Here is a 12,964-nt window from a genome sequence, read left to right as displayed (position 1 = left end):
AAACACACACACTAAACTCCTCTCATCTTTTAAGTTTTATCACAAAACAAATTCAAAAGCCTGGAAAGGTTGCATTAAAAGTCTTTATAATATTTAGCCTAAGCTCCTCTCCCCTTAGCACTGTGCATTTCACTTGGATTTTCAGGTTGTCTTCTGGTTGATGGCAAAATAGATCACTTACTGGCCATCCTGACAAGTTTCTCATCTTTAACTGAGCCATAGAGTTCTGTACTTGAAACAGCATGGCTGCAAAGGTTTGTTCAGCAAATGAAATGATCTGATCCAAATGTCAGTCAAATTTTCAATTGCAAGCCTGTAAGAAGTGCATCTGAGGCACAACTCCTTCGAAAATCAAACAGTCTTGCAACAGTAGCAGCAAGTACTCAAACCATAGTCTATTAAGAAAGCCTACTCTGGTCTGCATGAAAAAAAAAATCCATCTGTTTTTCTGTTTATTTTAAAGCCAGCCAACCTCTGAACTGTATCTGCCTGAAGTCCTGTATTTTTGGAAGTTTTGTTAACGGACCTAAAATTATCTTCCATACTCCAGTGTTGGCAGTTTTTCGGAACCTCACAAGTCTGTACAAGTTGTTACACTGTCTCCTTCTCACCCTCCATCCCCTCAGGCACTTTGATTCTCTCTGTTTCACTCCCACGAATTCCCTGCCACTCCTCCTCTCTGGCAGCCCAAAGGTGCTGCACCAGCTCTCCACAGGTTCTCTTCTGTGGGCAGCAAGCGTGGCACATTTGCCAGCCTGAGATAGTATTTTCACTGGTCTTGGTGCTTCTGGTTGATGTTTAAGTGATTCTAATGATAACTGCCCTGCTCAGAAACTTATTCACTGTTGCACTTGGGTGCCTATCTGCCATTGCCAGTGCTCTGAATTTAGGCAGCCACGCTCCTGAGTTAAGTGTAAACTAGACTGGATGGTGAAGCCCTGAAGATAACTGACATATCAAATATAAGCTGCTTGCTAAATAGGAATAAAGATGAATATCTAGCTATCTATCTGGTCACATTATCTGGGTGACATTAGGGATATTTACATTACTTGACAAGCTGGAAAAAGGAAGCATTTACAACTTAAAAGCAAGACATCTGAGCACACAGTGCAGCTGTAAATTTGATTATTAGTTGCTTTACTTTAAATTTTCAAGGTGAGATGGTCCTACTGATGCTTTTTCAGTGCCTTCAAGGCATCAGAATATCATCCATTTATTAATTCATCTGTAAAACAAGGATAAAAAAAATACTAGGCAGCAAAGGATATTTTGGGATTTTATTAATTCATGTTAGTAAAATATCTGGAGAGCCTCCAGTGAATGTCACCATGAAGTTGCAAAACATTATTTTTAGTCTGCAGATATCTTGGCTGAGTTTTCCCCAATAAGAACAAGAATAATTATAAATTAACTTTTCCTCTGACATTTTTGAGATGTAATTCTTCACTTGCAAAAGCAGGCCAGGTATCTGAGCTTTACACTTTGCAAAGCAGAAAAAAATCCTTTGGAATTCTACTGAGACTTCCCTAGCTGAACCAACTTCAGACCATCCACTTCAACAGAAGACAAAGATGGATTGAAAGAAAAAATTCACAAGTGTGCTGCAAACCCAAGAGATCCATTTCATCTGATGCTTAGCACGGAACAGACATTTCCCTTCCATTCTGTGCCCTAAAGCCTATCCAATACAACCCTGGAGTCAGCAATGCTGCCATCTCCTCCTGCACAGTTGTGAGCAGCCCTGTTCTGATGGAAGGAATCCCTCATTTTTTGTGTTATAACTACTTTTTAAAAGCCCCTGCTCTGTTCAGGACTAGTTGTATTAGCCAGTGTGCCTATACATACCAACAGATGGTTGCTGGCCTGGAAAACTTCTATGAAGAGACACAAAGAGCAGAAAATAGTAGACTGTACCCCATTTTTTGGAGCATGAAACCAAGACAGTGAGACTAATTTCCCAGGGGCACAAAGAAATACACACTTCACAAGGATCACAAGTTCACTGTCTAACTTTTAGCTCAGATCTTTTGAATTCTAGACCAGTTCCTCAAATATTCCCTCTCCCTGATTTAATGCTGCTTTAATCCTTGTGTAGCAGTCTGATGACAAGCCACAGTCTGCAGAACTCAGGCCATGCCATGTCACCTCTGGGAACTTGAGAGTTGCTAGGGGAACATGAAGAACTGCTGCTTGTCCACCCTCCACCCTGACCACGTTCTAGTCCCTTAATGTGGGAAGTCAATGGATGCACAGAAAGGGAAAACTTCTTACTAGGAGTATCTGAGAGAAGTCCCACGTGCATCCCATTGGATGCAGTCTATCATACTGTAAGTGAAAGAAGCTGATAAAAATTCAGCTCAGGTGGCCCTGCAGTGGAACAGAGAATGTCAGCCTGAATCAAACAGAACAGCAAGCTGCACCCCAAGTTATTTAGCAGCTTCTCAGAATTTGAATTTATCATTTTATATCCAGCTTTTAAAATGCCTTTGTTTAGCTAACAGTTCTATCCCCAGGCAATGACACCAGTGATACGGAATGAAAACTATTGCTGTAGTTGTTCTCATGGCTGTCAGCAATTGCAGAGGGAAGGATTTATAATAATAACAATAACAACAAGAACAACAACAATAATAATAATACCCCTCATCGTCATGAATGTAAAACCAGTCTACTTCTTTTTGTTACAGAAGGGAAGGCTGAGGCCACAGTATTTGTTTTCATCCACTTTGAAGCCTTAACTAATATCTGCAGAAAATAACTGCAGATACACTCTGGCCACAGCATGTATTTCTTGCATTACTACAATGGCATGCAAAGCACCTAGGGAATTTCAGTTCATACACACCCTGTTGCAATGTACAGTACAAGGATACCACCTATGCTACCTAGAAAGCCAACTGATCCCTCTTAGGGCAAACCAGTTTGAAAAACTGATAGATCTCCTTCCAGCAACGATCAATTCCCCTCAGATCAATCTCTCTTGTATATCAATTTATCATCAAGAGTATATAAGACACACTGTGCTCTGCAGCTCCTTTTCTGTTTGGTTATTATTAGCTCTACCACCATGTTATTAACCAAGCAGAGCCTGAATAAGCAGTCCTCTGGGATAAGAATAAAAGAAGAAAAGTCACGCACTTCCAAGAATTGACTATTCATAATCTACTGACTGAAAAACATGAAACCTTTTGGGACAGTTACAGTCAACTTCAGGATACTCAAGATCACGACATCATCATGGTTATATGGAAAAATGTCCTACTGCCCTTTTTCTACACCTTTATAACTTTCTCTATTGCACATTTTCATCAAGTACCTTTGTGCAGTGACTCTTGCTAATTGCTATCTACAGAGCTCTAGAAAAAGCCTGTTCACCTTTAAAGTTCTACCTTTATTACTTTACTAATATTTTTAAACTGAAATATTATTCATATTACTTCATAACTTGAAGTATATGTAACAGCACTACATAACCAGTATGTTCCAAACAGAAGTCAGGACAAATTTGAGTGAAGGACAAGGATATCTACAGTCAACAAAAACCTGAGTCAGGCATGTAAGCAAATGCTCTTAATCTATTCAAATCAAAGATTCTACAAACACACAAGGTCACTGTGACCAGAATGCTAAGAAACTAAAGAAGGAGAAAATATTGTTTAGTGCAGCAACAGTATAATTTTCTTTCCCAGAGAGAGTGACCTCAGAACTTCCCATATTGTCTGGAAACACTGCTCCCTTTTCCCAAGGAAGAACTGAGCCTATGAAGCAATTTTTTTCCCCAAATGCTTCTTTTCTAGGACTTTACATATTCAAAAATATTGCTGTCCAAGGTAACAGAGTGATCTGCTGTCTGCTGTAACCAAGCAGAACACAAGGCAAGCAAAGAAAACAACCATGTACACTGAAATTAACCCAGAACCATCATGGTCTCAAAAAGGTTCTTACCTAGTGCCCTTTTGGACTGAATATACTAATGAATCTGTTCTCAGAAACCTCAGCAGCTACTGCAAAAGCTTAAATAGAGCAGTCCAAAGGAAGTAGGAAGGAGAAAAAAAACCCCTAGTAAAACAAAAAGACAGGGAATCACTAAGGAAAGTAGACATCTTCTGACCACAGGAGGAGACTGAGGAGACTACAACCTAACAATTCTGATGACCAGCTCTTTGTATTGCTGACAAAGACTGTTTTCACAAGAGAGGGTGTACTCTTATATTTTAAAAGTATTAAAACCCTCCCATAGGCAAGGTAAATCACATTTTAACCCAGTGTAGCTGTGAGAAACCTAGAGAGAACCCTGTGGATTACCTTTGATCAGCCAAGCAGTGTAAAATTACATTGTGTATTTGTCTATACCAGGCTGGTATCACACGATCAGCTGATATGTTAGAAGCCTACCTATTTTTCTACAGTAGTGAGAAACAAAACTCTTCTTCTCAATCCATCTAAGATATGTTGGCAGAGATACAATAAAGAAATGGTATTTTAAAATGTATTAGCTAGTATTATTTAAAAAACAAACCAAGCAAATGCCAAAGGAAACTAGGTAAGCACTTCTAAAGCTTTGTGTGGTCACTTTTCAAATAAAATACGATCCATCAATATGAGATACTAAATCTGTGACACCACTCTAACGCACAGCATGTATTCAAAGCTTGGAGAGAACAAACCCAGGAAGATGCAATCCAAACAGGATGTGGAAGCATTCATTTTGCAAAACCAGACCTGCAGATGGGACAGCTATAACCAAAGCCCTGTGCAATCAGAAAAACCTCACTTCCTCAAGGCTGAATAGACAAATTTATGTAACTCAGAGCATGTATAAGAATCTTGTGTTCATCACAGATGCTTAAAATATCACTTCTTAATGACACCCACCTACTACTTTGGGATGCACTCAGTCTGAGTGCAAAGGGAGTCTTCATGATCTCTAAGCCAGTCTTTCAGTCTTCTTTCCCACCTACCTATAGATACAATTAGTCGTTGTGACTTCAGATTAGGTTACATGTCTTCATGTGTCTGCAGAGCTCAGCGGTACAAAGGCCTTGATCAAAAACCTGAGTTTTCTTAAAAAGGAAATATTCTAATTGTGACTTAAACTCTTAAAAATGGCTAGCCCTGTGATGCTTTGCAGGGAAAGGCCCAAAACACTAGCTCCAGGATACCCTGGCACATTAGCCATTTTGGAGAGCAGCTAGGAGGTCTCTCTGGTAGCACAGCAAGTCAAGGAAGATCAGTAACCAGTGCTGTAAATGCTTGTGGTACATTCCTGCTCTCCTTCAGTCTCTGGGCTCATGTTAAGCTTCACTCCTCTTGCTAAAATAGGATAAACTATTCCAGCCCGGAATCAGGCAAGAGGTACCCAGGAAGAATCAGTTCAAAGCCAGAGGCAGACTGACATAAGGTAAAGATGGGAATGCAGATGGGAGCCCTGAGGCTTCTAAAGTTGATGCTACTTTCCAGGAGGGCATACAGAATCTTTGACAAAATCTTGTTAACTTCCTGAAAATGACCAGAAATTGCAGTTAAGAAAGTGTCTTGTTGTCAGGTGATACTAAAATATCAGAGTATCAGGTAGCAGAGGAAACTACAAAAAAAACCCCCTACATAGGCTAGAGGAGCTTTGGTAGCCAGTTAAGAAAAAAACAAAAAGTATTTTAGCAACTGGAAATCAGATGCAAATGTACTCTCAGTCTTCTCCCAGAGGTCACCAGCACCTTCTCTCCAGAGGATGAAAGCAGCAGACTCCTCCAGTATTATGCCTCTGTGGGCCTGGTAACAAACAATGCAGTATCTTTTACTATCTGCTTTACCAAATTACTGTAATTTGGGACCACTGAATCCAAGTCCAGTGACCTCACATCCAGGATTTATTTAGGTAGCAAAAGTTTCATTGTTGACACATTCAAGTTCAGTAGCTCTGGAGCCTCAGACAAGGAGTGGCAGATAAAAGGGTTTTTTTTCCAAACTGTAACCTTGCCAACACGCCTCAATCACATCGGATTCAAAGCAGAGTTTGGTCTCGAGGGCTCTGTCAGTATTTAGTCTCCTGATGGAGACTGTCAGTCACCACTAATAACAGCAATTTTCAACACACATGCACCTACCCATCAAGAATCAAAGCGAGCCTACAAGCTCCAGTTCCACATGACACTGAACAGCCATCATATGACAGCAACCTTCTGGCAATAACAAGTCACATTTAAAGCAAGCCACTTGCCAGCAAAAGGTTTCTCCACTACTGCTCTGATTTTTGTTCTAATCTTCGCACAAAGACACATTTCCTGAGGCTGAAGTCCCTTTTCCTATCAAAGGACTGCCCATAACCTGCAAAGGGTGGCTTGAAGAAAGAGCTCTAAGGTCACATCAAAATAGGAACCAGTTCATGTAAATGTGCCCCTACAAAGCACATACACACACGTGGTTAAAGTAAACAGGGGAGCATTGGCAGGGTGTCAAGGGCTGGCAGACCTCTGCACCACCTACTCAGAAACAAAAGAAACTTCAGGAGAACCTACTATGAACACTGAATTCCTGCCTGTAAAAATTAATTCTTGGATAGTTGACTCTCAGCTGCTCCCAGGGCTACACACAGCTTTGAGAGGAAGAAAAATATGATGTTTCTGTATCAGTCACATTTCTGGTGCAGCTACCACAGACTCCATCCATTTTAAACCAGGGAAAGCAACTCACTGACACAGGTATGGTGTTTGGCACCCACACAGACGCAGGCAAGAAGCTATAACACTTTTGGAGGTAAATTACAAATTGTACACCAACATATTTACAGTCTAAAGCAGTGGTGACAACTCACAGTTGCAGTCACACTACAGCTGTGGGTCATTAGAGCACAGTTATCTTAACACTTCCTATCTTCTAGATCCCCTGCCTGTGCCCAGAGGGCTGACATGGAACAAGACAGAAGTCCTGAACCCATAGAGACTTTGGGCTTTATGAATCAGTAGCATCAGCTCAAAAAAAAAAATGGGCTGCACTAGAGGGAAGAATCTACCTCCACAGACACCTCTTCAGGCAAAAATTACTATTTCTCCCAAGTAAGAGGCCTTGGCACTGTCTAGAACACTTTTTCACTAGACTTGCAGAGGCTGATGTGGAAATTAAAAACTGAAAGGACAGAGTCAGATGATTGACCCTAAATAACATCTAAGCAATTCAGTCATGCCTTTCCCATTGCTGGCTTAGACAGCAGGATATTATAACTGGTATTGATCGGTCCGTTTGCTACCCTAGCTGATAATGGTCTGGATCTGAATGAAAGTTTTTATTTTTATTACATGACTCAGACTATCTGAGCAGATAATCAATTATATTAAAATCTTATTCATTAAAGAATGACATAGAAAAAAATCTTATTTCTCTTGAAACACATTATGTACTTCATTGTCACCACTCTTAGCAAGGCTCACCAGGTTATAGGGAGAATCCACATTAAAACAACTGTGAAGGTATTACCAGAAGATGAGTACTTGGAAGCTCAAAAAATAATCTTTATATTCCTTTATATCTTCCATTGAACTATTCTCTACATGATATAATGTTAAAATGTCATGCTGCTAAGTAGTTCTAGGAATGAGCATGAACATTTTTGGCCTCGCATATAGAAGTTTTTCAGTGTTAGAGATTCACAGGAGGTCTATACAAACAAAAATCTTACAGAAACAGTGCTCTTTGGCTCATACTGTTATCCCTATTTAACTGATGTGATTAACTGAGGCAGAAACATATTGAACTTTTTGTCCAAGGTCACACAGTGAGGTCAGGAATGGAGCTAAAGCAGACTCCAGCTCTTTCAGTTCACTGCTTCGTTTTAAATCATCTAATCTCCCTTTCAGCTCTTTGATGCAAAAGTAAAAAAGACTGGTAATACACTGTTATCCAGAAAATGCAAATCCCCAATGTAAAAAGAATGCAAGTCAGGATTTAAAGCAAGTGTATGAAAATCCCTTTTCAGCCCACTGGATGCAGAAATATTGTAGCACATCCCATCACTTTAATAAATATCTCACAACAGAAGGTACTTGAGTCACGTTTAATGTACTGCCAATCCCAACTAAAAGCTCTTAAGAATACTAAAAGTTATGCAATCAGTCAGGAATATGTAGCTGATGAAGACTCCTGAAACTGCATGTTCTAACCAACTTTTTAATTTGTGTATGAAGAAAGCTCAAAAGAAAAAATAAATGCAATATACCTGATTTCTACAGCATTTTACAATGATCTTACAAATACTAAGTAACCATCTCAACGATTCCATCTCGACAAAAATTTTACCAGGAGCTATTTCAAGGCAGAAGCTGCATGAAGATGATGTGAAAACTGAAGCTCTAGCTTCAGACCAAAGTGTTAACAAAAAGCCTCCCAGTGCTCCGGAGGCCAAAAATATACAAACATTATGAAATGAAATATCAATGCAAACTCAAGCAGTGACACGATTTCCTGGCCACCATCACCCTGTCCCAAGGTTTTGCATTACAGACTTTGCATCCTGGTCCATATTAAAGAAAGTCAAATCAATGTAGATCAAATCAAATGCACGTTGCTTTTTTTTTTACTGCACTTAAACAAAATCACTTTCTTGATAATGCACACTGTGCTACATTTACCCCTACCCCTCCAAGCACTTCCTTTCTTTACAATGAAGAAGAAATACAGCTTCATTTCTGTCGAATTTTTATTGCAGTTACTCACTCTCATTTCTAAGTGATACTGCATACTGAAAATTCCAACAATTTGTGTTCTGTAGCAATCCTATTTAATTAACTTTTTAAGTCCCCTTCTCAGCTTTCTAGAGTAGAAACTTCTTTACCACGGGTGCAATTTTTTTCTCTTGATGTCAGAACTGCACCAGTAGAAACAGAGTGAAATACACCCAGCACAAGACCCGTAATTTAACATCACACATAACAAGATTCAATAGTGTATTTTCAAAAAGGGCTTAAATGATTCAGACACACCATGAAAAGCAGTGAAACTCACACTCATTTCAGCAATCCCATTCCTATTTTAAATTTAAATATGTAAATAAAAGTCCTCAGCTGCTCACAGGATGTCAATATCAAACCTCATAGCTTCAGATGCACAGCAGAGCCTATGGGTGCCTCCCCTCCTTGAAAAGCTACAGCCTTGTGTAAAATTCAGAGATCTTTTTTTTTAAACAGCACTTATTAACCTTGCAAAGAAACCTTTTCAAGATGGGCATCAGTATGATTGCTGGCCTTTTATAGGGGTGCTGCAACAATAACTGAAGAGTAAATACCGGTTTATTATAGTAAATGTGAGAGAGCCTTCCATGCCTAAGGCCCACATATTAGCCACAGAAGTTCAGGACAGAGAGAACAAGGCACAGAGAGACAACAAGAGCAAGTCACACAGGCAGTCTGTGACCTGGCTGTGAGAACAGCTAAGCCAGAGGCTGCACTCAAAGACAAGAACGAGCATCACAACTAATCTGAAAGACTACAGGAAGGCCTCAGAAGAGACCACCAATGACACAAAAGAAGGAGCTGCACTCCAGGAGCCTAAGACAAGTACAACTGAAGATGCTGACAGTTCAACAGGAGCGCAGTGAGACAGTCAACCCCTCAGCAGGAAAGCGCCAATGTAGCAGAAGAACGCAAGCAGAAGCAAGATCTGCAGAAAAGCACATATCCTAGTGCATATACTACCTACCAGGGACAAATGTTCCACAAGCCTGCAATCTGTGCCACAGCCCTTCAATCAGGTCACAGTAATTTGGAGAGTGAGCACACCCAGCACAGTTCCTTAGAGAGACGTATCTTTATCCCACTGCCTGCTTTCCTGATTTGATAGGCCATTCCTACACTACTACAAAGAGGCTCAAACCAGATTTTTGGTTATTTGTCCTCCCTACTACCACAGAGGAGGTTTTAATATAGTATTTATAAGCTGGTTTATAATGAAGGATATTTTTGGCAGAGAGCTTTACTGACCTGCAGTGCTAAAAAAATATTACCGTTATAGAAAACAGCCCAAAGTTCCATTTCATTTTTAGCATTGTACACTTGGTATAAATGGCTATCTTATTAAAACATAATCCTCAAAATAGAAGAATTCTAACTCTTTCTTCAGCCCTATACACCCTGTAAAACCAAAAACGGACTGAAAGGGCTGCTAATATTCGTACCTGGTTTAGATATCTGACTTGCCATAAAGTAATTATTACATTTGTTATGTATCTATGATACAATTAACAGCACATGTGATTTGGAGAGATTAATTATATAAGTCAAGTTCCAGCACCTTTGCTCACTTCAAACATCACCTTTGCCTTGAGAGTAATGTCATTGACAGTGATGTCAATGGCACTACTTGCCAAATAGGGTACTCTTTAACAGAAGCCAAGTGAGTCAAACAGGTACATTTTTGTAGTGAACTACACCCGTGTTTATAAACAGACTGCACACACATCAGGATCCAGCATATATAAACAATCAAACAAGTTACAGAGAGATTGAGGTCTCTCAATGATAATGCACTATTTGCATGACACTTAGATGTAGTTTAACCACTAGAATATCAAGTCCACTTTATCTTCATGGTCTGTATATAACCTTGTTGGATAATGAAACTGCTGATATGGCTTCTGCCGTTGGTATTTGAGACAAATATTGTAACCACAAAGTGCAGTTGTGAGCTTCTGTGACAATTCCAGTTGGGAATGACCAAAGTCACTGAGACACCCTAGCCCCTTCTTCCTCAAGGACAAGCTTCAACTTCCCTATCTGAAGAGACAGATAAATTTCAGGCAACGATCAGCCTTGAAAGCAGCTGTACTTACTGTACATATGGTTTATGTGCTTGGAGAATCAACTAATTTGCAGTTCTTACATAAAATAGTAGATAGAAATATATAACACAGCTGCCTGTCTTCCAAACATGCCACTAACGTAACTGCTATGAAACCAGTGTCCAAAACTCATTTTCACTTCCCAAGTCACACAGTTAGCCATTAAAAGGGAAACACAAGTAGCATCAGTAGGTCACTAAAAAGAGATCTGGGAGACAGGAAATTAGGTCCCTCTGCTGTTTTCCTCTGCTGCCCAGAGGAGCCATCAGGTTATACATCCCTCAGATTCCTCAGCTCATCAACGGTTCCATACACACATGCTGTATGGCTATGACAGCTTTCCATGTGAGTAGTAAGGAAAAATAGTGTAATTCCCCTTGTATAGGTACACTTGTCTTTTATAACCAAAATAACATATCAGGCATTAAACAAGCAGACACATGAAAAGGATATAATAGGCCCAAATAAAATGACTGCATCTTTGAAAGTTTTAAAGACCAGAAACCTTACACACGGAATTTGAAACAAAACTGAAACTACCACATTGTGTACATTACTACTAGCATCCTGCAGTTAAAAGATAAATGGCTTATGCTCTGCTTACAAGACGCTAAACCAGCAGAGAAACATTTGAATGTTACCAAATACAAGAGGGAAAAAAAGGGCTGGATAATGCCTTTAACTTGTGCTTTCTGTAATGGAAACTCTGGATCTGAAGAAAAATATATGCTAAATAACTTGTTCTCCCTTCAAACACTCATCTGTGTGATTTTTTTTCCGTGAAAACTGGTAAATCCCCTCAGTCTACAACTAAAACATCGTAACCAGAAAAACATACAAAACTTGACCTCATTTGCTTCATCTTGATATTTCACCTCATGGTTCTTGTGTGATATAGTAGCCTGTTTAACAAAAATCTACAAACTTTTTGAGACAGCACTTATGCTTGTCTCCAAACTGCACACAGTATCACACATATCCAACTACTCACCTCAACAAATGAAAAATAAAAGCTAGAAGTAAACAGGTATAAGAACTTTGATACCCTTTTTTTGTTTGCTTCCTTCAGAAAATGAAAGGAACCAATTCTCCTTTCAGAGTTTCATCCCAGGAGAATGCCATAGACAGCAGTGGACTAACATTTGATTACACTGGCATCTACAAGCAATAATTGTTTGTTCCAGGGCTCTGAAGCCTTATGTTAGAGTGTTTGTGAATATTTAACAGAGATTTTTGCTTAGCTAGCTTTCCTTTCACCTAAATATCATCACAGTATTTTATCATCTGGTTTAGGTAAGATCAGAAGTGTTGCTAAAAGATCTTCAAAGTGGTCCACTAAGAGTAGTGTTTGACCTCCATAATAAGATAATACGTTTCTAATGAATGCAGCAAGTATGTCGCAGTCATACCATACTTTGACATTTTAATTCATATAGCATAACATTTTTAAGCTTTCTTTATTACTCAAGAAAGTACTTACAGGATCAGAAGGACCACAGAAGTCTCTGAACACTTTTGGAGGCTCAGATGGTGTAATCTCCATTGCTATGCAAGGCCCTGAACACAACTCTGAAACCATCTCCTGGAAGAGAAGAAAGAAACAAAGTTGAGCTTCTTTGGGCATTAGCAAGGGTTGGATTCCTGCCTAAAACAAAGTCTAAATTTACAGGATAGGAACACTTAAAAAAAAATTGGTGCATTTGGGAAAGCAAAGACACAAAACAAAGATACCATTAGTATTCACAACAAAAGAAATATTTTACATTTTGCTATTTGGTTTAGAAGGTGGAAATTGAGAAAAACCAGACATTCAGCTTCAACAGGATATAACAGTATTCACAATACTTTGATCTGGACCTGGATTTCATGGCAGTGCCCCATAACTTGTCAAACTAGACTGAATCAATGGAATGCACTTTGCTGGGTTTTAAGCCTGAAAAATCACACTATATTTAGCCAGTTCCACAGGTAGCAATGTACTTTGCAGTGCTCCCTACAGGAAGCACAGTACATACCCTATATTTGTTTCCAAATATACACTGTCCGATGGCTTTAAGCCACTAAAATGTCTCCTGGACTTTTGGTTCTCACAGTCTTTTTCTCACCTATTACTATAGAAGCCAAAACACACAAGCC

General features: G+C 39.4%; 1 protein-coding gene across 3 annotated transcripts in view; it reads right to left on the bottom strand.

The window, feature by feature from the left end:
• NME7 (NME/NM23 family member 7) overlaps nucleotides 1-12,964 on the bottom strand; it is an 89,495-nt gene that overhangs the window by 20,866 nt on the left and 55,665 nt on the right. For all 3 annotated transcript variants that reach the window (XM_051781034.1, XM_051781035.1, XM_051781036.1), the window contains one exon: nucleotides 12,309-12,410. In XM_051781034.1, coding sequence (XP_051636994.1) covers nucleotides 12,309-12,410 — 102 coding nt within the window. The remainder of the gene's footprint in view (nucleotides 1-12,308; nucleotides 12,411-12,964) is intronic.

Source organism: Manacus candei, unplaced genomic scaffold, assembly GCF_025592945.1.
Source record: "Manacus candei isolate 608988 ecotype Guabito, Panama unplaced genomic scaffold, ASM2559294v1 h1tg000014l, whole genome shotgun sequence".
NCBI lineage: Eukaryota > Metazoa > Chordata > Aves > Passeriformes > Pipridae > Manacus > Manacus candei.
The sequence above is the reverse complement of the archived record's forward strand: the minus strand, read 5'-3'. Positions and strand labels throughout refer to the sequence as shown.